The sequence below is a fragment of the Mizuhopecten yessoensis genome, unplaced genomic scaffold, assembly GCF_002113885.1.
Source record: "Mizuhopecten yessoensis strain PY_sf001 unplaced genomic scaffold, ASM211388v2 scaffold2711.2, whole genome shotgun sequence".
Lineage (NCBI taxonomy): Eukaryota > Metazoa > Mollusca > Bivalvia > Pectinida > Pectinidae > Mizuhopecten > Mizuhopecten yessoensis.
Window position 1 is genome coordinate 1,096,625 of NW_018485984.1, and position 27,902 is coordinate 1,124,526.

Below are 27,902 nucleotides of genomic sequence, written 5' to 3' on the forward strand. Positions count from 1 at the left end.
TTGAAGTATTTGTCATTTTATTTCATACAGCAAATTATAGTCAACAAGGAAAATAGATTCTAATTAAATCATTTCTCTTTTAAATGCACCTATCAATACGGCAGTTGATTTAAAATATCTTTAAAACTTTTTCTTGTATTTTAACAAACAAAATACACGTGCACTATATCTCGTTTTTGGTATACACGTAACTGAGGATTCATTCATAGTGTAATGAGCATGTGACTTCATTCGAAAAAGTATCGATGACGACGTATATGACGCCACTACAATATTACAGTTTTTATAGGACAATATGACACCGTGACATACACTCAACAACCACAGCCAAAGCGAAAGGAGGAAGACAAACCATGGAATACAACTATAATTGTCATGAGACAAAAAGGGGAGATTGCTAGATTTGAATATTCAGAATTTAATATTACACAAAGGTGAATTTCTGTTGCTAACGACAAACTAATTACATAGAATACTTTTTATATATATACTACATATAAATGGATACTTTTGTCTTTAGAAAACGTACTTTCCGCTATAATATCTATGGTTCGAATCATATTTCACACTTTCCCAAATGTCACTTTCACACATTACATGACACATATACAATTCAGCACTTACGAAATAAACATACATCGTGATGTATTCTAAGAATACACAAAGCTAGAGTCAATAAGTAGAAAATAAAATATCTCATATACATAGATGATATTTGAGTTTTGTAAACAAGAAAGATTTGATGCAAAATTGCCTTTAAGTTCACAGAATAAAATATATACTAAAATACCATTTTTCTATCATTGAAACACAGAGGGAAAAGTGTATAAGTAAGTAATGGCAGTTTTGATTGGCTAGGGAATTTACTATAGGAATGTCAAAGGTCAAAATTATCATGGATCGTTTGTATACGGCGTAAACACGATGAAATCCACAAAAATAGCTACAAAAAATGTAAAAATCTATTTGCCTAATATCCCATTATAAAATGCAAAATATCTAATCGAAAGTTTCTTTTACAAAAATGAAAGGTCAGCACACAATTTCTCTGAAACGTAGTGACCGAATAGGGAAGAAGAAAATGTGATAATATCAATTATGCTCAATTTGATTACGTAATAACTATAGAAATGACATAAAAATTATATTTTAAAACATAGTAACAAATCTAAATAGCATTTACCGATAAAACATGAAGTTTAGAACGAACCTGTGAAAATGCTAGCATTACCCTTTCTTCGTTATAATACATATTGTATATACACATATTAAAACATATTTATGTCCGGTGTACAAATAGAAAAAAACACACAGTTTACCCTTTATATCGAAAACTCAACATGATTCACGAACGACACAATCATGAAAATCACGTTTGTGTGTAGTGGTATGGCTTCCCGGGGTCAGGCTCAATGCTAGATTGTCTACTTTTGCATGTTCAAATCGGATCTCACCTAACGATTAATCCCAGGAAAACCCCTGTAGTTATTACATATATGTTTTTCATGATATATATATATCGATAATAAATTCGATCTTAATACATTTACAAATGTATTTATGATATCTTCTATTAAACTTCCTATTTAATAAGTATGTAGAGATATTTCTTGCCAAACACTATTGTTTTATAATCAGAATAAGTTTTATCACATTTATTATTAAAAAAAGAATCAATGTTACATCAATGTACTTAATAGTGTAAAGTACTATTGACTTGATAATATTTGGTAATGTTATGGCTAAACATATATATATCTATATATATATATTTGCTCTTATACAATTTCATAAGAAAATAACAATCTATCTGTATTTGACAAGGTCTGATGGTTTTATTACTACTGTTTTACAGATTTCATTCCGATCCTTCCTGGAACCAACTACAACGTACTCTATGTAGTACAATAACGGATGTACAGAGTCTCATCACTGATACCGAGTCATTTTGAAGCAAAATTTTACAGTTATCTTTGCCGGGGTTTTTGACATCTTTATAACGCTGTCACGAGGTCGTGGACCAATCAGCCCGGATACACCCTACGAGCCCGCGCGGTTGCTAGGTTTCAGCAGTTTTAACCTTGTAGTAATAAGTGCCATGGACAGATGGGATATGTTTAGACGTTACCAGGCGCACCCAACATTTGACGGTGTCATAAAGAATACGTTCCTCAGCAATAAACAGCATTGCACATAATTGCGATTTTACCCACGTTGGTCATATATTTACAATTAATATTATATCTATATGTATTAAAAGGTAATATTATGATTTCAATTTATGTGTGTATTAACGATTCCCGCCAGTCATTCTAAGTAATGTGGTAGCCTCTCAAACTTCAATATCCATAAAAATAGTGAACTGTACTCAATGACCCCCATATGACACAAATACATTCTTATCATGATGAAAACTCGCGAAGCAGTAAATTACACTTGTCCGAACCCGCGAGTGTAGGCCATCATGTATATGACCGAGTAATGACCAATGGAATATACAACCAGAGACGATTTGTATCAAATATGTATGTCTCTGACAGAAAAAAAAAGATGAAATTTACGAATTTAAGTTTTTAAATGGTTACAATATGGCACATTCTCATTTATATCGAGTCATATCAGCCGTCAATATCTTCCAGACAAGATACACACTCGTACATTCTTCTTTGAATAAATTAAACAACGCACAACATGTTCATGACGAAAAGAATGCAGATCATGTACTCGGCAAGAGTTGACGATGATTCAAAACCCGTGTTTCACGCACCTGGCGCAAAGGAAATATGACAAAACAGTATTTTGTATAATAATTCTCGTTGCCGAAGATTCTCGCGTTAGTTAAGAAGGATTATGGGGAATCGTCACTAGCTATTCCATCGCTTTTTTCTTCTGTCTCCTTAAAGTCTGATTTTTTGGAGTCCAGATCGCACGGGATCCCTTCATTGAGTTCTTTTATAGCCATTTTTTCCTTCTTTAATTTCATGCGTCTGTTTTGAAACCAGATCTTGATTTGTCTTTCTGTAAGACATAATGAATGGGCGACCTCTATGCGGCGTTTTCGTGTAAGGTAATGGTTGAATTGAAATTCTTTCTCCAGTTCGAGTGTTTGATAACGACTGTAAGTTTGACGTCCTCTCCTTCTATGAGCAGAATTAGGACCTGTAATGATACAAAGAAATATTGAGTTATTCATCTAATTACAAAGGACAATGCTCATTAACATCTCAGTTGCAAAGTCATATAAACATAAATCATCTTTTGATATGTTGATACAAATTTCCATACCAATAATAAATACATTTTACAAATGGTGCCGTGTTCCGATGCTTTTCATCGTGATGAGTAAATTACTACAAGTTGATAAATTATAACATGAATTAAAACATTTTAGCATAGAATGTTAATTATGATAGTATCGATATAATTCATTTTGAGATTTTGTCTAAAAATCATGAAGTTGGACGTTTGTTTTGTATCATTTATGCATACTGTGTTATGTATATAATGCTATCTGGCTTTTAACTACGTTATGATTTATATGATGCAATTAATACAGATAGCAAATGATACTTGTGAGTCTAAAAAGCTAATTTGATTAACCTACACCGAGAGTGGATGTATCTCCCTATATGTCTGTATAGTATAGTTTAATACACATACCCTTAGGCCAACCACAAAGGACTACATTTGTTACAATTCTAACACAGAATACATAAATCATTTCCGGATGGGCCGTGACTTTGTGGGTATATCTTTTCTCTAACAATTTTTCAAAAGTAATTTTATCCCTGCCCTCGGCAACCTCGGCTGATTTGTATACAATACAAGTTGACTAAAAAGCTGACCCACGTTAATGTATTATGACCTCGGTAACAGGCTAACACAAACCTTGTATGTCCTCTACCTAATGTAATTACAATACAAATGAGTCAAGATTCTTATTTTTTACAGACGATTTAGCAAAGGTGTATAGTTGAATGAGTGTCAGTGGCTCACAGTGTTACGCAAGGCGGTGTAAGCAAGGCAATGTCGTGATCAGTTTAAAAACGCATTTGTCAAAGTGTTGGAATCTAACGATTTCAAAGTTTTCGACGCTATCAGATATGGTAGGTGTGTGAAAAGGTGAACATGGTATTTGTCATTCCGAGTTAGTTCCTGTATCAGCCGTTTGCACTTGAGTACCCGAGCAGGTGACAAAACTGTTTACAACAAAAACTGAAAACCTAGAAAAAAGGCCAAACGGTACAGAGTGGAAAGAAAGTGTTTTGCTGATTGATAGGCTCTTGAGCACGCCTGATATTGTTTTTTACTTCAATAATCACACCTACCTACCTGGAAATACAACAAACCTAATGAACTGTTCACACGACAGACGTCTGGGTCATATTATGTAACGATTTACCTATCATTGCACTTATTGACTATTTATTCATGTAATGTAAATAAATAATTATATGATGAAATTGAACAATACGAATGACATCAATTCCGAGTCATTCGTCGCTTCTGGGGAGGGGGTTCGGAGAGGAAAATTGCATAGTGATGACAAGGCTAACGTGAACAATAAATTGAAACTTACTATACAGATATACAAATATGAATATATAATATATTACATAAAAACAATAATACATAATATATTATATAAAAACAATAACATATTAAATATATGTATATGGTTATATGTTGTTGTATTAGAAAAAGTAGAGCGTCCGTGTATTTTTCTCTGAACATCATTTCAATTGACCGATGAATATTTTTTAAATATATATATCCTATTGGGTGACATTAAATAACATCCACAATTTGCATTTATTGATATTCGTAGCGGAATTTCATTAGTGCCCAATCACTGCCATATCAGATATCGAATTATTTTATCGGTTTTTAAATTTCAAACAAATCAATAGACTCAAGTCTGGACAAGTTTGTTAAAAAAGAGCCAAACTAACTAAAAACATTTAATCAAATGACATTTATAGTTATACAGAATAAGTTTTCTTGTATCTCGAAAAACCATCTAATGGTGCATATCTGCGTGTAGTACCATCTGCATGTATGATCAAATGGGGATGACAAGGGAAAACGTGTGGGTACAGTGTAAACCATACAAATAGGACGCGTAGATCACCCTACACACATGACCACGTCCACAAAAAAGGATTTGCTCACTGGTAGGATATTGACATTTTAGTGTTCATTAATTTGATATATATGAGTATATAAAAGAGATTTATATACGTATTGTATGCATCATATATTATACTACATAAACGTGCTTTCCACGCGATTCCATGTATATAACATAGTATACACTTCTACATTGAGCTCTGCGGTAATGCCAAAATCAGACAATTAGGATACAACACCGGATTACCAAAACAGAAGAGAAAGAAACTCTCATAAACATATTTGCGTCTCTGGTGAAGAAGCAATGCAAGAAACAATGCTATGCCTTTACTCCTAGAATTCCACTTCCAATGCATCAAATCTGCACTTTAACTGTGTTGCAGTCGATAGCTCTGTTCTTGTTCAGAAAGATCAGTGGATCTCGTAAACCTCAGGGACAAACACCAACACACGTAGGCGACCAATTAAACAGGCCAGCACAAAATCACGGGGTCAGCCCTGCAGCCATTGCCAGGTGTAACAAGTATCAAAGGGTACATCGTATCTTTACCTTGGACCAAGTATACAGACACACATAAGCAGGTCTTAGTCGCCTCGTTAACTGTTGGGTTGGTTTTATTCATCAAATGAGCATGACTATGCTTGGTCGTTTGCTATATTTCATTTTTGTTTTATCAATTAAATTTGACAGAAAATAAACTATAAATGTAATGCTATTTGCGTTAGTTTACATCTTAAGATGAATTAAGTAACCATGCCATGCCTAATTGAAATATAAATCAGCCACATACCACATGCTTTCCATTAAGTGCTGACCCACTGTATTCGGTTACGTACAAGCAATGACGTGTATAGCGAAAATGTTCTGTGTTACTATTACGGAACCTGTGTGTTAAATTTAACACCGGACTGACAATTGATGACTATCGAAGACACATCACCAGATACACTGTTCTTATAGGTGTGACCAGTTGACAGTGATGGAATGCCTGCTCAATAGGGACATTGTTTATCAATTCGAGGAGAATACGTTGCTGAGTTTACATTAGTATTTTGTATACCACTTTCTAGATACATACAGGAACACATAGCACACCAGGTTAACATCGTAAATAGACATATATTAATTAGTTGTTCGATTTCATACCCAACATTCTAATTTGCATCTCGCTAGGGGTTGGTTTGCATGCCTGTAGTTAACATATTTATTTAGTAGACATGAGTTTCCTCACACTGAAATTTGACCATGCTCATATCAACATTTTTTAAGTTTCTTTTCCATACAGGGCCGAGGTAGGGGGACCCAGATACTTTCTCGCTATGCCTGACTGTGGCTGGACATTCCTGCGGTCATAGACAAGGGCTCTGCAGGTGTCTTGTCATACCCATTGATAAATGGCTAAGCGCACGTGTAAATATACATATTTTGGACATATCTGTTGTAATATAATTTATATGAGATATATTATGGGCTCTTTTGACATCGTAAAAGGTTTGTCATGATAATTTAAACATAGATGTTCTTTCGAGGGTTTGTTCTACTTTGTCTATAAAACTATGATACTTGGTTCTGAAAACAACTGCGACAGCTCGTGTTCGTGTTGTTATAATCATTTATGAAATTCTAATATTGACTTCATTACAATACGACGATAACACCTGTGACATGTTTTTGTTATGCCCCTCTATAACTTCAACATAAAAATGCAACAGAGCATTAACTCTTTACGACTTTACTATACGATACCGATAGCTCCCTCATAATTATGTGTGGGATAACGTGGTCCAATAACGTGGTTCACGTTCGTTACCACTGTCAGGGCTCAAACGCCGCTTACATGACCAGATAAATAATGAGATGTCTTTTATAATAATAACCTAAAACAGCAACTTTATTTCTTATGTTACTTGGCTCCCTGGTCAATTACGATGCGAAAAGATATGAAAAAAAAATATGTTTGTCTGTTTGGACTAAATACACATAATGTATCCTCAAAGGGACGGCTTTCGATTGTTACAAACATGAATGAAACGGATAGAAAAAAACAGTGTTCTTTGTTTTTGCGTTTGTATAATGTATATCTGGTTTTGTTGTACCCAGTTCAGTGTGACGTGTAGCTAGTAAATTACTAATAAGCTGTCCTGAAGGGATTGACACAGCACAGTTCGCAAAACATACACAACTCATTTCCATTAATATTGCATACCAAAATGCATTATGTTCAATGCCATTTAAGTTGTATCATTGTGCTCAACGTATGGGGTCTGGTAGGGAACAGTTCATGTTAGGAAGAACACACACGACACGTTGCATATAGCAGGTTATACACATATCTGTTTTACAACAGACTTTTTTTGTAGCGATGATGTGAAAATAGACATAACATGACAGTGGACATGAAAGGATGAACTAATCTTATGGTCAAAGCCTGCCAGTAGTCACACCAAGGCTCATCACGGAGACATGTATCGTAAAGACCTGCCGAAGGCTGTATGCTTACAAAGAAAACCAGCAAACGATTTTGTGTAGTATGCAATTGGACGTCTCCGGTAAATTTCATTCATTTAAACCTAAAACACATGTGTATAAGACCTCATGACTACTTTTATATACAACTGGTGTAGGCAATGCCTTAGGAATAAACACAAATCAACATTAAACCAAACAACAGATAACAATGACCTCATTTGTACTTGAACAATAAAAACATAAAATATCGAATCCTGATTGAAAAACAAACAAAAAATTGGAATACATAAATGTAAAAAGGAAGGTATGTGTAATATATCAGCGATGACAAGACGTAACCATGGTAATTTATTATGACACATCAAACACGTATCACTGCGCTAGATAATGATCGTCGGGAAATTGAAGATAACGACGAAATAGAAATAATAGATTTTTACATCAGTGAGTAAATAGGTCAGAGGTTTGCCTACACCATATGGACCTTCCATCGTAATTGTCTAAGGAGCGGTTATTAGCGGTAATGGCCGAGATATGTTAGCGCTACTCCTCAGAACGAGACCATGCTATCCATAAACTGATTCGTTATGAAAACATTGGAACATTTGAATTATTTCCAAATTTTCATCCATAAACATATCACATGTATATGTATAATGCTATAGCCGGATACACGATCCCGGTGGCCAGAACTTAATGATTTCATAGTAATCGATAATGGTGATTATATTTAATGAATGCGTAGTGCGTATATCAGTCCGTGATCTCCAAAAATGTCTAAAGCAGCACTCTATCTAATTACCAAGAAACGAAAACAAATGTGGCAGCATATTGTGTCTACTAACATGCTATTGTTTATTCATTGTGTATCGCGTACGTACGACCGAATATGTCCATATAGGTCACACTTCAGTGACTCCCAATTCAGCATTGTTTCATGGGAAACAAATCGATAGCAGATTATAGAAGTCATATCGAGTGTTACAATGTACACAGTTTCAGGAAAGACAAAAAGTGCACCTGTTCAACGTGCTTTCCCTTCCAACAAACAAACATCCACATTGCTTTCATTATGTCATATACCAAATAGCAATGTATTGAGAAAGAACTGGCATACCAATGCACAGAGATTCTATATAACTCGTATAATGTACAACATTAGTTCAACGCCGTTGTGTTAAACGATGTAAGTGTAGAGACCCGAGGACGCTATCAACGGGATCAACAAAATGTAGATGGAAATGTGAAATGTCACACTGTAAAGAATGTATGTACACAATTGTACACACGTGTTCACGTTATTAGGGATAACTAATGTTAAAAAAACAGCTATCTTCACCGTCAGTGAAATTATATTCAAATGTATCATGAGGCTATCACATACCGCCATAGAGATAACACCCCAGTAGATGTTCGCGGAGACATGTTTCGCTCACAGCTAAAACAAACAAATGTGTATTTAATTCGGCAGCGTCCATAAACATACGTCTCACACATGTGGGCATAAAACATAACTGACTCGTTTGCACAAGAAAAGAAAACAAGAATAAACATATCAATACCACAAGTCCTGTTTTTTGCGGTTATCGCATTTTATAATGTATATGTTCATCAACAGACTGACATAAATGGGAAATATCAACGCGCATGTACGTGGGTTAAGGGATGAATGGACAGACAGATTCATTACATGATAGGCAGACAAAATAGCGGAAGATATATTTGTGTACACATAACTTATCTGCAAAGGATATTATCCGACTTATGATAGGGCTTATATAACAACCATTCTCGCTGTTTATCTGGTTCTAAATTACCCTATTATATATTCTAAAGTTATGCAAATCTCACAAAATAGCTAATTAATTCTCCATAATTACTACTAATCTATGGGCTATTTTATGCCATGACATTTTATGAAATATTTCCATGTCGGCGTATCAGTAATTTATATCCCTGTTCGCGTGGAGAAAACTGGTATACTTCAGTATATGTGTAGTTATGGTGGAAGGTTCGGGTTTCTCAGTGACTTTTAATGTACGAGTATTATATCATAGCAGTCCATTACTCACGTGCAAATCATGACAAATGTTTCTGAGTTTTGAAATAAGATAATACATGAAAGCTTGTGTTTGAACTTATCACAAAATGATAGCGGACGTGGATCTAATCGCCATCACGTGGATAGTGTCACCCAGCACATAGCTCATACCCCTATACAGTCTAACTCAAATACAAAATGTAAAAAAAAAATGTTTTTAAAGTAATAAAAAAGAAATGAAATGAAAAGGGCACTGACATTGTAATTTGCTCAATACAATATTCTGTGCCAGATTGAAAATGTATGTTAACTATTCAGATTACGATTACATTAGTTTCTAAATGTATATGTTTTGATCGGCCTTGAATGAACTCAGCTGCATAACCTGTTTTAAGTTGATAATTTGTTTTAAACCTCTTTCAGTATAAATATTGAACATTTCAATTTTTCAATGCCAACACATGCTACAATAAAATCTGAATTAAATAACCTTTTGAATAAAATAATGAATATTTCATTTCGTGAATAAAAAATATAAAAAAGTCATATAATGCTAATTGTAGCTAATTGTAGCTAAGAGCTGAACACCGAGAATCATAAACATAAATATCGCAAGTCTTTGGCTATACCTTAATCTCGTTGATACTGTTTACCTATTCTGCGCATAACGGTTATGGCGATTTTTGAGTTTTGATCGACACCGATTGCCATTAACAGTTATGTTGTCTGATGTTATACAGTCTATGTTTTTTCCGTCTCTCTAGGTCGGTGAATAACACCTGCATGGCCACCAGCTATTGCAAACGTCATTATGACGTAAACGACACATTCAATGTCTATATAAACGTCAGATTATTGTTTTTCAGAGGGTTCCACAAAAATTGTGTTAATCAGAAATATGATAATAGAGACGCCATACAGTTTTAAATCGGATGTATACTATTAAATGACATATATGTATATGTGTATAATCGTTTTGGATTTCGCGAATTCTGTTATATATTCAAATGAAGTTATCGTTGATAATGTAGTTAAACGAACAACACGTGTCCAATTGAAATTAATTGTATCAGTTACGATGAATTGACAGAATATGTTTCGTCAGTTTCTGGTGAGTACTTAATACAACCACGTCTAGTCTGTCAATGTGTGAGCCTACCTTACTCTTACAACTATACACTGTATGTAAGTAGTTTCACGTATATCAGAAAATAACGACAAAAAGCAAAACGACGAAACAGAAAAGCATAAAGATTTAAATGATTACTATACTTTTTGCTTAATGTTTGTTAGGGTTTTCTAACCAAAAGGAATTCATCTATGTTGCTACTTTTACAAGCGAACAATGAAATGAGAATGTTTAAGAGCCCAAAGATGTGTTTCTTCCCAGTGTTCCATGTCATCCACTTACTTGCTCGCTTCCGTCCCACATACCTTACATACAGCATATATACATTATATCACATGGCATGGTCTAAAGTAGAAGCGAGCATGGTTTATGTTATAACCATGTCGAGTCCTTTCCAATATAGTGCAAGTTGCCCTATTTCCTTTCATAACCGGTTTGCGCTCAGTACTTTAACGGATTCCATGTCAAACTATCAACTTTCCATAAACGACACACAGGTTTACACTAATAAAAGACGGTGTTCAAGGACGTATTTGAACGCAAGTGATCAAATCAGAAATAACATACAACACATATTGACGTCACTCCTAGCTTTACCAACTTTAGATATGGAGGCCAATTGTGTCAGCATGTCTATAACACTTTTGCACTTAAAGTAGTCTCGATTTTACTAAATAGACACTACGTTCTACGTAGGTCAGTATATAATCAACTTCTTTTCGGTGAATGATATGGTTGTCATTGGTTCGATATTTGAGCTGTCCTGTCGACAAAGTCTGAGATTTAAGTTATATAGACCTGGTATTTGATATAAAAAAGACGAATTCGATGCCAAAATAATTTCTTTGCAGCTCAATGTCACCGCATATTCACCGAAATAAAAGGTTTAATTGTTATAGAAGATGGTTAATACTGTGTTATTCATTAAACAAGACGGAATGTGTGACAATAATACGGAAGAAAGTACTGCATTTGGCAGAGAATATTGTGACGTTATAATTGCAATAATATGATGAACTTATATATTGACCTGTGGTAAAATAGAAACAACGAGTCAATATAATAAATCACCGAACTCCACGTCTTTAAGATCTAACCAGTGAGAATGAAGGAACATGTTTCCATGATATATTTCCGTTTTAGAATGATATACTCTAGATACAATTATTGCACAAGGTTTGTCGATATTGTATATATGATTGGCGCGTTTTTGACACATTACATACAAGTGATTTTAATGGTTGTATTTAAACTGAAGTGAGTCCTTCGTACAAAAACAGTGTTTTGTAACTGTTTTAACAGTATGATTGATCATATATACAAACCAAACCAACAAATAAATATACCACAAAATAAAGCGAATTTATTTTCAATAATATTACAATATTGCAATTTGGATCTTCTTAGGAAACATAAAATAATTATTCGGCGAAATATTACCAGATCTTTTTCATCCCCATTGCGATTTGGGCATTTGTTTTTTTCAAAGGAAACAAAGACTTTGTTTTAGATGATGCCATATTGGAAAGATTTGCGAAAACCTATTTATTGCATCTCATACGCGGGGAGGGGTACCGACTGGTCATAAAGTCAGAAATTCACATAAGGCCAAGATCCAGTAGTCATTCTGTCAAACCTTATCTGAAGTTCGGATCTTCGAAATGCCTGCTTTTATTGCCGGCTCATATTTCTAGTATGTGTCTTGTGTTTTAACGTTTAACAGATTCTCGTTGCGTTTTTGTGTATATTAGCCTTTGCTAAGCATGACCTTGATTAATTATACATATGTAGTATAGGGAACGAAGCGGGCTACTGAACATGAATATACCAGTGTATGATTAGCATCATAACTTTCTATATTTGTATTAGAACGCATCATTACAGAACATACATTGATTTATAAATTGCTGATCCAAACCTTGTTTCAAAAGCAATTTCAAAGCAAATTTGGGATATCATCAATACGCTTTACAACCTGCTCTGAAAAACTAAATAAATGAGAGCGATCATTTTCTAATTTGCATTTTAATATTCCATATAGATGATACAATGTTTGTCACGATTAATCTGTAAAAAAACACTATTTAGAAAAAAAGCCATTTACGATAGGTGTACAAATTGTTCACAGACATAAATGTGTTTGGCATACATTGCTGTTAACATATAGTGGACGGTTGCACGCCTGGTTTGTAACAGTACTGTTGATGTGGTGTGTTAAATATCTTTTGATTATTCACATAATCGATAGTCGACCTTGACTTAGTATTAATTGGTTTGTGGCAGGTGTAATGGGATTAGTAGTATCGATCTAGTTGTCACACCCTGTGTATGTAGGATACACTGGACTATCGGGATACACATGTTCGTTGCATGGCCTATTGAGAGAGTCAACATTATCTCATACACACCCATATAGCAATCATATACAGTCTGCTGAACACTAAACTAACCAACGATATGTACATTGTATATCTATTGCATATGTTAATATCATAAACAAATTGTTTTAGCTTAATCTCTTGTTGAACGATATATTGCATGGTATAGGGACATTGTATTTTATATTGATCATTGTATTGTTTACGTTTTGCTATGTTGCTTAACAAATTTATTTTTGTGTTCAAAGTCACGACAAATCTAGTGTTTTACTTTTTTCCCTTTTTTCCATGTAAATATTCTCTATTGAGACTCTGAATGGACATTGCAAATCACTATCACACTACCATTTGTTTGTAGCAAACACGTGCACCATCCTAAACAGTACCAATGGCAGTTACTGCATTGTATATTAAATGTTGACGATTTAACAACGTAAGCGGAATGTTTCATCACTAACAATGACAACTTGGTATTTCATATTTCATCTTTAATCGATACGAATGAAAAGCAAACCTCAACGTTATCACATCCTATTGCATTTGATCAAATTGAAAAGCATATGAAGAGATGCTGCCATACAGCTTGTAGGAGTTGAAACCAAAATTATGAAACTGCAACTATGATCTAATGAGTAAGCCCGGCTTTAAAAGTAAGCGTATAGTCCTGGACTGTAGCAAGTCTAAAGAGGTTGTATTTTGGTGTGCAAACTTGAATTTGCTAATTTTTGCTTCCAGATGTTTTCAAACACAAACCGAATTCATTCAAAGCATGAAACTATAACCTCCCTTAAATTATGTATATTATTTAAAATACTTAATCATTTATTATCGAGCAATACATGTATCATTTGCACATCTCAAAACAACTGATTACATCAGGCCAAATTTTGGATCATTACAATTTTCTTTTTTCTTTTTTGGGGGAGCATAACGTTTCACCTTAACCATGTTCTAGTCAGATGAACAGACATTTACTTATTGTTGATCATCAGAACAATATTCAATTAAATGAAAACTTAGCATTTTAACAAACAAACAATTTCTGTTCTTGAACAATATGCATGATATCAGATTCTGAAACTTATTTACACCTAACCACGTTAACGAATTGGTTCAATCCTGGCATGTCTTAGATGGACTAGCTGTCTTTGCCAGCGCTTCAGTACGATGACAGATCGCTGGGTCTACCTGTCCAAGCAACACGCGGGGGGTACACACATCCTGTCGTCCCTAAATCATACACACGTGTGTAATTCACCACTATTTACGACTTGTGTGTAGACCGATCTGTCACGTGTCTATATAAACACAGCCTACTGCGTTGAATTGACCACAATGTCATCGTATATTACCGGCTCAAAAATAGTTAAATATTAATTTTGCCTGATTGTGGGGTACTAACATTTCAAGATAAATGTAGCATTATTTTTTGTTTCGGTATTTGTCATATGTTGTTGCAATGTTTATTCTAATAATTTTAAACGCTTTTTGAAATGCATTTTATTTTCTCAATCCATGTGCTAAAAACTCATAAAATGTTGAACGTATGTATCTTGATCTTTGAAATTAGGCCTGAAATGCTCTCTATTGAATTACATATTTGAATAATGATATTCAAATGAATTTGGTGTTTCTTTGTATGCAAGAAAAATGTTAACATGTCACTTGTTTCAAACATACTGATGTTTCATTTCAGTTGCATCGTTCAAATCACTGGAACAATTAAGTGGTAATTTAGTGTATCCTAATGGGAATTCACGATAATAAACCACTAGAGAATTACAATATCCAAATCTGTAATAACGTGATGTTAATGACATATAAAAGGCTAACATCATAGAATTTAGTTGTACATAAAATAGCTTTTCTATCCATAACCTGAAGATTCGAAAGTTTATTCTAGATATTTGCTAAGTGGTGTATGGCTATGGTGCAGATTTAATGACAAGGCCTTGTTATATCGTTTCTCTTCACATCTCTTACAGCAAATATTGTACATTTTGAATCGATTTCTAGTTTAGACCTGCACTTGGGGATTAAAGTATGGCAGAGTAAAACATTTCTTATCTCATAACATTTACAGGATTGATTGCTTGGCATAGCATACTGCCTGTGACTGAGTATCAGAGATCCTACAGTAAGAGTTTGTGACCCTTATGTTATGTAACCAAATGGAGAATTCTTAGACGTGGTCAGGGCTCGTGCGGCTACGCATCAATATACAAGGTGAAAAGGATGAAGGAACTACAATACAATTCAATAAATGGTCATATGCCATTTTGTAGCTCTTGTGTATAAACTTAATTGATTGCCCGGCTGCAAGGACCCTCGGAATTAGGCTTGCTAAGGCAATGATGTGATTGTATTATTACTTTAGAAACACTACTGGATGTGTTCACATCTCAGTGGATAAAGATGCAGAATGCAGTAAGAATACAATGTGCATGGATGAATGTCAATCAAGGCCAACATCATCTTTACATAAACACGTGTTAAATAAGTGGAAATGTCATTTTAGCAACGTTATGAATAAACAAAATCATTTAAAAAAAAAACATTACCGAAATTTGATGGTATGACACAATATTAAAAACTAGTGCGTATCTATTTGTGGAAAATCTTATTTGAATGTATACATTAAAATAAATATAAAGTTTTAAAAATATCAGTGATGTGAATTACGCTTCCGTGGATAGAAAAAATGAGTAGTTTGAAGTGGGAAAAGAATAAAAACGAAATCCAATGGAGACCTTTACACAGCACACGGAGAATAAGAACAGAAGCTCCAGAAGGGTAAGCGGAGGGCTTATTTTCCTCAGTCACGAAAGTAGAAAAGAAATGAACCGGACATATAGTGTTCCCGGATCCAAATAAAACAATATCTGTTTTTAACGAAGTAACAAAATGGTGTTGATGCATATAAGAAATATAGAGATATGAACAATAAAAAAAAACATGAAAATATGTCAGTGATTCGTTTTGTTCCAAAGGAAAACTGGTCAAACATTATTTATTAAAATCTCGGTATATATGATTGCTGTGATCATATTGACCATATTTGATAGCATTAGGTTTATCAGTATTTGATGGAATCACGAGTAATGTTACTTTCTATGATCATGTTTACCACAATTTCAGATAAAGGGAGCCTTATTCAATAGAATCAAGAGAAATATTGTTTACTAGGATCGATCATATAAAGCATAATTTATGAGAGTGGGTTTATCATTATTTAATGGTTTCAAGTGTAATGGATTGATATGGACCATAATGGATAATAAAATATATATCAATTTTAATAAAATCCTGTGTAATATTAATAGGATCATAGTACCAAGGTTTCGAAAAAGATAATGGAATCATGTTTGATAGTATGTACTAAGATCATATTGACTATCGGGTTTACCATTATTTTATTGAATTTGCAACGATCTTGTAAACCGCTATTTATGAAACAAGATTAAACATTATTTAATGAAATCAATTGTAATAAAATATAAAAGAATCATGTTTAATATAAATTCATTGAATCAACTAATCACTATTTAATATAACCAGGTCTTATGTAAGTTTAACTACACCAGGTTTAAAGTCATTTGGTGCAATCAAATTTAAAACGTAATTTAATGGGATTTATTAAGGTTTATTTTGTAAAGTTTGAACAGGTTTAACGTTATTAAATAGAATTAATTTCAATATTTAATGTATCATGTTTAATGTTATTTAATTGGACCTGGATTAAAGTTATTTACGTATAACATTAAGTCCAAAGCTACTTATATCAGGATCAAGATTCATAATTACTTTCTAGTAATATGTTTTATTGGAATTTTATGATAGTATTTTTATATTCCTACTGGTATGAATATGGATTGGTTACATTCCAATTGAAGGAAGGACGTAAGGGCTTCATGTTGAATATTGACAAAACCTTTTTACGTTCATACCGGCATAAATGTTAAAAAAAACCTTTAATCCCTATACTTATTTTCTAAACATAATGACTAGTGATCTTAATATAAGAATTCCAAAATATTTACGGTATTAAAGTGTCTGCATTATCAGCGTAGAGAGTATTCTTGGAACAGACTTATGCCATCTAAAAAAGAGCTTCCTGCGAAGGTTATTCAACGCGGGAGAAGAGAAATTTTAACATGACACTAATCCAAACGCGTTCATAGACCTATGAACACAATTTATTATAATATTGTTTATATCGGGACTTGCACCGGGAATGTATATAATGATTTTGAAAGTGTCAAAAGGTTTTAAGTTTCAAATGAATTATTGCGTTTTTATAGTTTTATTTTAGGCATGTTATATCAAATTGACAACCAAGATTAACAGACTATTATAATTGCAGAATACGTATGGGGTATCTGTTGCGGAAATAAATTCCAGGATAGTTACCTTTCACAATAGAAAGGTAGTCTTGTCATGATAACGAATGCCAAATGTAATCAATATATCCGCATGACGACATATGACACGATATGACGATGCAAAGCTGTTACCACTACACAACCAGATAATAGGATGTTAAATCAGTCTGATTCGGGGAAATTGTTGATGAAGAACTGTCTTGCACACACAACTCTCTCCGTCTATGTTTTCTAATGAACGAACGATACAGTTGGATAGTGATCGCTAACTGTTTGCGATGTTTTATCACTATCATCTGTCGCGCGAGGTTGTCTGTAACCCTGTTTATTTATACATATATACATGTATTATCAATGTAAATTGGAGACATTTCCATTCATAAATAGATTGTGCTGAAAATTAAATAGCATTTGAACCCTGCATAATGCATGTGTTATCAGCAACAAGCGCTTGTCCTTTGCTATTTTGATTTACCGGTATCTAGTTCATACTGTTATTTAGTCTAAACAGTGTTTACTAATGTATTTGCATTTCGAACAGTTGTACAATATTATGATATAATCAAGAAATCCCTTATTTAATTGTGACGGTAGCAATTGATGTCATTTTGAGAACAAATCATTTGTTCAGTATCAATCTTAACCAGTCTACAATACATAGACATGCACGGTGCTGGCTATTTACATTTACCTTTGAATATACTTATAGGTTGTTCTTGCTATAAAATACAGACCAAAATAAATGCTCATTTTTTTAGTCCTAATATCCGGTATATTTCCCTGTTTTTCCATGTGGTGACATTGTTATTGATCTCTAGTCCGTCCATACAGGCCTTGAATTCCTATTTTGGTCGTTTGTGATAATACAATGGTATATTATTCCATATTATATTTAATCATACTCGTATATCAGTTTATAATTTTCCATGTTTGTCATTCTATAACATATTTTGCAATATTTGTTTAACGTTCCGAACAACAACTGACTAGCAGCAAGTGTACACACTAATGAGACGCATCAGTTCCTATCTTAGAAATAAAACATTTTGTTATTTTGTTAGCAGTGCAAAAATTGAAATCGCAAAATGTGTTTTTCGATTATATTTTCTATAACACTTTTAAATGAGCAAACCGGGAAAAGATAATGTTAAAATGAAGGAGGGCTCACCACTGTTTAATGGTTAGTGAACCAATTAAGAAATCTGTCTTTTCTATAGTTATCATAGAATCAGACAAATTTCATCAATCTGCGTGTGAAATACAGGTTGCTGCAACCTCATGAATAACTGATCATTTGAGAAAAAAAGTATAGCATTATTAGCAAACTGTAAGATAATTAATTATCTATAATTTGATCCAATATGTTATTGCGTTCCCTTGGATAAAAAAGCAACACTAGACACTTCTGGTATCAATCTACCGCGTTTCCGGAGCCATTTACCATCTCTAACCAGTGACATCCACTGCCCAGATTTTTATTTAGTGTACTGTGTCTTTTTAACGAATCTGAGATACAGGATCTGCTCAACAACTGTATCTCATTCCAACTGTGCTATATCGGTGACGCTGCTCGTTTTAGAGCCCGAGAAACAAGTCGTAAACCTAGAATAGGGTGTATACCTATGTATGTTACTGTTGTACTCAATAGAACTTATACGAGTTACTTTAGTGGTTCTTTTCATTGCTAACGATTCTCTACCTCTCGAGTTTACGACCCTATGTTTAATGGTCGTCGCTTTCCTCGATCATGATTTGTTAACGCTTGGTGCTGTGTGCAAAGTTTTACTCCACTAGTGGTCATAGTAAGTGAAATATCGTGTACATAACTAACACCTGGGGTAGACACATTAAAATTACTGATGTGAATAATTAATACAATCTCGGTTCAAAAGAGTGTAACTTCTATTTCATACCAATTTTATACATCAGATCAGTCATCGTTATTTTTTATAACGCCATGTCCGGAAGAGCTAACAAAGGGCAGATAATGCAAATTTATATACGATTGTTGCTTTCCTCCATGGGAAAATCTTTGTAATGGAAAGATAATGTCCATCTACATATAATTTGTGTTCAAGATGACGAAAAATGTACAAGTATGTATATATTTAGTTTATATCATAAATTTCAATTAGTATCTCCTCGTTCACACATGCGTATCTAATAAGACTATCATATCCTCTAGATATTGCTCGGAGGCTTGAATAAATATACACCTATGCCAAGAGATGGAGTTAAGTGTTGTACTCATTAAATGTATTCATTTGTTGTTTCGTATTAGCAAGACAGTGTCTCCTGTAATGCTTTCGCTAAGAAATGTCCCAAGTAAAACATTTTTAAAATCAGACTGACTTCGTTCAAGTATAATGCACAGCATAGTATGTAAGAATGACCATGACATAATCGTTACATATGTGTGAATATTTATATTTGGAAAAGTTGACGCTAAGTTGTCGCTTAGATTAGCTCCCGGTGTCAAAGCCGGTGATATGTTCTAATGAATGGGCCGATAGAATTAAGACGATTGCGTCACCTGATACATCATACTGAGACAATTTTGAAGTTCCTATTTTTGCAGTCGTTATTCAAAACCTACTTTATTCAGATTGGGAGCGACCTAGTATGCAAATAAATGTCAGCGAACTGTGAAAGTCATGCTTGGTTGAGAAGGCCTCGAGTGATATACATACTAGTCTATGGAGGAATTCACACAACCATTACGTATACGAGGCCATTAATTACTGGTTATACGTTTCCTATGTTCCCTCATAGTAAGTTTCTACTAGCAAGACGGTAGGGATGCGAAGCGATTAAAATGTGTGTCCTCATTGGATAAAGTCCGCCTATTTTTTGCACCAATGCCACGGCTGAGTCATTCCCTTTCTGATATTTACCTTCACTTCCATCCAATTCAACATTAATATAGCTTGTCTTGGATTTCGCGATATAATAAATAAATTATCAGTGCTTCTTAAAGTGATCAGCATATATAAACTGATATGTGTTATTATCAGTAAGTATATCTTTATAGTCTTTATTAATTACTACATATCAATATCATTGTTTCTTGAAAGTAATACAACAGCAATAAGTTTCTATTTCCATTTTAAATATTTAACAAAAATCTATTTTTATATGTTGTTTTGTTATACATACTAAATTAAACAACACTGTTTTAAGAGGTTTTAATATACCTTAACAACCTTTAAGAAAAGAATGTATTTCAACGAATCAGAAAATTAATACGTGTAATATTAACGATTATATGAGAAAAGAATGCAAATAAGAGAAGAAAATCTCATAAACGGAAAGTATATTATTCATAAAAAATGAATGTAACTTGCATGTTTTAGCTTGTGCTGACTATCAACATCTCATGATATTTTACAATGGAAACAAGCACTTGTGTGTTTTGAATTTGTATCATTACATTGTTCAGCTACAGCAAGAAAAAAAGCTTTTGGTGCGAGATACTTAAATATATGATATGTATTTAGGTCTTTTTAGTGATTGTATAAATCTTTGGTACATTGTAGCTGCATTACGTATATCTTTTCATAGTTGCTGTAAGTATTTTTATATAATGAAATTCATAAATTGTCCTGACAAATATAACAAGAAAAAGAAGAACTTGGTTTTAACTTTGAAGAATTATCATTGTTTGACTTAATCAGGATTTCCAATGGCATCCGAGATGTTAAGACATGCAAAACATTTCACATTTTAGAGGCATTGATTTATCTGTATTTTCAATTTCATATCACTAAAATACTATTTTACATGAGTCGTTAAATAGCATATCAATGACTGAATATGAGAATGATTAATTGTTAAGGAAAGAAATGTATAAAATATACACTTAAAACCAGATCTCCACATAATAGAACGTGTTAATTATGTTTTAGTTGATCTTATACACTGACTGATTATATTACAAAAAATATAAAGAATACTATTGTCTTTGTATTTAAGCAAAATTCAAAATTTAATTAAAAGTTAAACCTATGAGCTTTCATAGAATAGAAATTAAATATCAAATGCATGATTCAAAGTTCTGATATAATTAATAATTATCGCATCACCGTTATTTATTTGTTACCCTCCTTCTTTCCTTCTTTTTAAATTAATTGAACATGTTTTGCTCAGTATGTATTTTTTCAGACATACCTATGAGGGTTTTTTCATCATGTTCTGTTTAACATATTTGTGTTTTCAACATGCAATATAGACATAGTTCTACCGTTTCCAATATGTGCTATATGGGTATACACGGTAGTTTCATTGTGTTAAATATAGCAAAGTGGACTAAATATGTATAATAGAACAAACCCAGTATTTTCATTTTGTCTGATTTAAAATGTCCATCACTTTCAGGAATAAATGCATTTTACAACAAAATTGTAAAAGTGACGTTAAACCTTACTGATAACTTTAAAATTCCTTTATTACCTTAAAATATATACATTTTATAGGAAGTATATAACAAGAATTTGTGGTATGATATTTGTTATCATTATTATCATTTTTTTATTTACTTGTTTCACACAACAATGTTTAACGGTTTTATCATTTTAAGCTATAGGGAAAGGACAATTGTACTTGTAGGAACCTCTGTTTTAATGGGGTATCATATGTATTTATCGCTAATTCAAACATGAGAATAATTTGTCAGTATTGTCGTAAAAATAATTTAAAACAAAATAAATAAATCATGGTTTAGTATTTTAAAAAGTATTACAAAAGACAGGAATTATCACTACAAATCCCATCTTCTCGGGTTGTAAGGGTTCTAAAACCGAAATAAAACCGCCCATAAAATATTATTGATTACTTGTAGGAGAGAAGCCCTCTTGTCTGGCTAAAGACGTTTCCGTGCGTACACAAGAAGCAGGCAGGCGTATTTGAGCCGACCCATCAATTTCGTAGGGGAATATGTTTAGTAACCGGTTTAAGAAGTTTCTGTTTATTTATTTTACATTAATAACGTTTTAAGTTTTGTCAATTTGGACTTTGCTGTTCAGCAATAGTCCAGTGTACATGTACGTCATCTTTGTTTCTTACGAAAATATCCACAGTCCATGTAAACACGGGATTCATATAAACGTTATCAAGGATGTATTGATATTTTGATATTGCCCTGAGCTGATCATTTGGGAATCCATCTATAAGACCGTGTGTTTTATATGATACTGATAATAAAGGAAATAATACTCTGTAATATTCTATACGATTATTAGTGATTTCAGCCTCCAAGATCCCAGCCAATGTTACCCCGGTCGGTAACCAGCTTCAGTATATTGATTTACCTAAAGTGTACATAATTAAAATGTCAATTTCTTTCCAAAGAACATTTATCATTTCCTGAGTTTATCGATAGTATGGACAGCCATTACTCTAGCATTCAAACATTATCTCGATAACTCAATGTAGAAGCTGGTAAAATCGCATTACGTCACCGCCGTTTAGAAAATTGTCTTTTACTTGTTCAAGGCAGTCACCCATCTGCTAAAAGGAGTCATCGTAATTGACAATACATCAAAAATATGTTCACTGTATCAAAACTATAATTAGATTTCCCTGTTTTCTTACCATTAAATTGCAAGATGGAAATGGAGTAGAAAATAATATGTTTTAACTGTGGAGATGCATTTTAAAGTATAATATGCTATATTTATTTATATTTGAAACACTAGGTACCGGGCATGCCACGACAAAGAGAGTCAGGTGTAAAGAGATCGTTCAGCTTCACTAGAGTTACTCAGATATGCTATTTACCAGGGCATGAAGCTGAATAATATATAAACATTGTCTCATTTTTTGCCAGTAGAATTTGAGCATGCATGTATATTCAATTTATGCCATTAAGCAATATGGTACACCAAAATATATTGTATACGATTACCGTAACATCCTGGAGCAGTATTCATAGCATCAATAAAATTGATAATCTTTGACATGTTTTTGCTGCAATAACATTAGTGTTTAAATAGCAAAGGATACGTATTAATCAATATTTGTATGTGTCTGAACTTGATAAGCCACATGATTCACTTATGTAGCATTTGATTTTGATTTAACTAACCAAATGTATCATTTGCATTTTTTGAAACAGTACATATATGAATGTGTGCATGTACGTTTCAAACACTATGTGAGTTACTAAATCTATTTGCCCGAGTATTTAAGTTTAATGATTATTGGTGGAATTCACGAACATGTTTGCCGACTAAATCAGGATTAGCTATTAATCAGGGAAACATATTAACTCCCAGTTGTTAGATGTACATTTCTTTGATGTAAATTTACATTTTGATAGTGGAATGAAATATCCGAAAAAGAAATCCTTTCGATTAATTTTAAACTATACGTTCAAAGGGAGCTATGAAGAATTCAGTAAACAAAAATATAAAAGATTTGTCGAGGTTTGGCTGATAAGACCCCCATATAAATGTCAGACTGGGCTATAGCCGATAATACTGTGTGTTTATTACTTCATCGACAACATTGAGTAGCTACAAGGGGTAGCGTAGTGCCCTTCACCACTGTCGGTCTCGTTAATGCCATAGCCAGGGACAGACTCGGCAACGTACTTTGCAACAAAGCAAGCATATTTACATATATATAAATAGGACTGTTATAAAAGAATCTCATTTTTATGTATTCTTATGTTTGTTTTTATATATTATGAATTAATATATTATAAATGAATACATGTTTTGCGTGTGAAACAAAACAGAAATGTATGACAAAAACCTAAAGATGAATATTGTGAAATAATTAGAATACGGTTTATTTAATTCATGTTTCTGTTGAAAACTATATATTCGTATATTTTTTTACTAAGGTAGCATAGGATAAATGAATATAAATCAATACTTAATGATATTAAGAAAAATACTTCCATGGGTTTTCACTTTTGATGTTTTTGATAAATCAGTATTCACATAAATATTCTAATGAGCACAAGTACTATTTATATATCAAAAATAATGATAATAAAATGATAAATTAGAATATTTCATTGAAATATTCAGCTGATAAACAATGTTTAGAAAAAGCTTTGACAGGTTCACAATTAACAAAAAAATATATTTCCATGTGCACACAACATTCAGAGGATTATTTGTGTCCCTTCGAAGTGAGTTAGGGTTTTATCTAGTACAATACCTATAAACGGTTTAAGATACATAGATATGCTTTGTAACAGACTACGGTATCATATTCTATCAGAAAGAGACAAAGCAAGGCTTCAGTTTAGTTAAAACCTTGAAATACAAATGTATAGTGTTTCAACCTCTAAAAGTAAATTATGGTCACTGTCAAATATAGAGTTTAAAAGACATATAAGAAAATTACATGTGTACCAAGAAATATTTGAATGTTGCCCTAAGTTTTTAAATAATAAAAAAAAAATCAGGTAGGGTGCATATATATATATTGAAGTATTTTATAACCGTAGGAAAAAAAGGGGTATCTCTGATTGAAAGGGATTATTCATGAGTAATTGGACTTATGATCTACCTTTTGAGCTGATGATTTGGTGTGTTATGTTTGGGAAGTATGTATATCTATTGTAAATCCTTTTGTCTCGAGTTTAACATAGACTTGTGGTATAAAAGTTAATATAATACTTAACATATTTCTACAGCATGAGATATATGTCTGATATTTTTTTTATCTGTTTAGAGGGGAATCATTTAATAGTTTGTTTTATTAAATATTTTAAACATTATATCAATATTTATTTATTAGTATATTTATTATATATATTTACTCGTGAATGAAATTACAATATAGACATATTTTAAAGATAATGGAATAACATTTTTGGTTGTTTTATTCCACCTATACTTGGCAAATGTCCATCGTGGTATGACGCTGGGTCCCACACGTTCATCAATACACAAATAAGCAATAATTGTCGTGCATATCGACTAATTAGAAAATTAAGTCATGCACTTTTATAAGTGGTTTATTACGTTCAAGTGCATTTACCTGACATATAATTTAAATTGCACATATAGACATAACTTGTTTGTTCAGACATACAGACTGTAAAACGGGATATACAACTATAGTTTATCGTTATTCGTGTCTGTATGTACAAACCAGAAATAATACAGTATACTTAGGCACATATTGGCCATGACAAATACAACAGCGTCATGCTTCACTTGGCGCTGTATGCGTAAGTTGAGTAGGTTTTAATTTTTACTTGGATATGTTACGTAGCTGTGTTTAATTTTACGGCGTTGCGTTTGACCGTGCCCTGCATACGATCTGTTCGACAGAACCACTCGATCACAGTACTACATGTGGTGTAGACATATCTTATTTAGAATTCTAAGCTCAAGTTGGCAATAACACTCAAGCTTGAATGTATCCCCTCCACTACTGCCTTGGGAAAATATGTTCAGCAAAGCCAACAAGCCTTCGTGAATAATACATAATGTATAGTTTTATCGAGGTCCCTGGCCCTCTCAATGGTTTTCTCTAGGTTATGCATTAAAATTCCTTTCTCTTTGTGCAGTAATGCATAGTACATTTCATCGTTTTACCTGACCTGTTATTTTTATTGTTGTAGAATATTGCTTTAAGCCTTTTCGTCAACTCACTTTATATTATAACATTCTATGTCTTGTTAATGTTGTGGCTGCTATTACTATTGTTATTTCAGCAACTATTTTCTCAGATATCTAATACAGATATATATTCTTTGTTGCATACATCTGTGATAGGGAGAATGACGTTTATATTTTTTATACTCATTTTCCGTTTGGAATACAAATTTATATTGAGTGTATAAATTACAATCAACTATTAATCTGGAAACTCTGGCTTGAAATCATAATGGCTGTTTCTCTGACATGACTGTGTTAGTTTTCATCTGATGCAGTTATAAGTTTATCTCAACAGTGTTACTGTTGTTTTAATGCACATAATGTTGCTATTTATTACCTGTTTTCTATATGCAATATCATTACTTTGGTTTTAATCCTTAAGTCTTCCGTTTTTCTTTAGCCCCATTTGTGATATGTTATATCCCCATAAAGCATTTTTACTACTTTCCCCTGGCAACTTTAGAAGGGAGGTCGACGTGAGAAACATAAATCTATCATAGGGTTTGGTGCATCGTAGAACAACGATTTACTAACGGTGTAAAATGCAGAGGAGACGTTGTTAGGTTTACACTAGTAGCTGTTTATACACGCCTATAATTCGCCAATTATACTGACGTTCTCGTGGACTGTGGTGTTTGAGTGCACTTGGTTATACTGACTTTCTAATAGAAGTGTTTTATGGAGGTTTTACACACACTTGTATAATAGTCTTTCTAGTACCTGTTTATGTATTTATTCAAGCAGCAGCTATCACGACTTTTGTGTATATATTTCAGTAAAATATACCTATTCAATTAGTTATCATGACCTCCTAATACAAGTTTATGTATCTGTTTAATCAGTATATTTTTAATATCCAGCTTTAGTTATACATCATTTTAATGTTATAATTATTCTGACGTTTATTAGGTTTAAATGTGACAATTATTCTGACTTACCAACAATCCCCATCCAGGGGTAAAAAGGCGTTGAAGGGCTTGCTTCAGATCCCGAATTTATGCCTTGATCCGACTTCATGTGTTTTTGTAGCAACATAGACTGACAGTTGGCAGAAGCGTCCAGGCCAGAGTAGGGACTATGTGTCTGGTTATTGTGTACAGAGTCCGGAGAGCTGCTCTGTATCCCCCCGTGTGGAGGGGGACTCCAATTGTCTGTACTACATGAACTGTACGACCTATGCAAAGAGGAGTCCTCAGAACCCTGGTGGGCCGGGGCTGGTTGAGGGTAGGGCGGTATCCTCCCCCCGCCCGGGGGTGTTGTCCCGTGGCCGTGTCCTACCCCATGTCCAGGTGGTTCTGCCGATCCTCCTCCTCCTGACCCTGTCCCCCCGCCCGATCCGTCCCGGGAGGGGTATTGAGAACCGTCCGCGGATTGGTGGTGTGGTGAGTATCCGTTAGGGATAGCAGCCCGATGAGGATCAAAACTACTATTATGATATGCCGAAATTTGATCGGCAAAACGTGATGCTAGTAATCCAAAATTGTTTGACGAGTAACCAACATTGTGAGGAATATGTGAGTTTTCCGAAGAGTACTGAGCAAAAAACGATGCCGGATAGTACGAATTCATTTTTGAGAATATATTGCCGTTTTTGCTATTTTCTCACAACATGACCTATACTCTGTACCGTACCTAGTGATTTGTGGACATCCATCGCTTACGTCGGCCCAAATAAATCATTTGCATGGAAATCAGAGCGAACGTATTCCGACCAATCAGCGACGCCGTTAGAAAATGGGCTCGGCAAGTGA

At 33.5% G+C, this 27,902-nt stretch overlaps 1 protein-coding gene across 1 annotated transcript; it reads right to left on the bottom strand.

The window, feature by feature from the left end:
- LOC110445078 (homeobox protein Hox-B6-like) lies at positions 1 to 27,822 on the bottom strand. The gene is made up of 2 exons (XM_021489464.1): positions 27,090 to 27,822; positions 1 to 3,159 (listed from the first exon to the last, which is right to left on the bottom strand). Exons 1-2 carry the CDS (start codon positions 27,718 to 27,720, stop codon positions 2,849 to 2,851), a joined length of 942 nt encoding a protein of 313 aa, XP_021345139.1. The 5' UTR covers positions 27,721 to 27,822; the 3' UTR covers positions 1 to 2,848.
- Between the last annotated feature and the right edge of the window lie 80 nt (positions 27,823 to 27,902).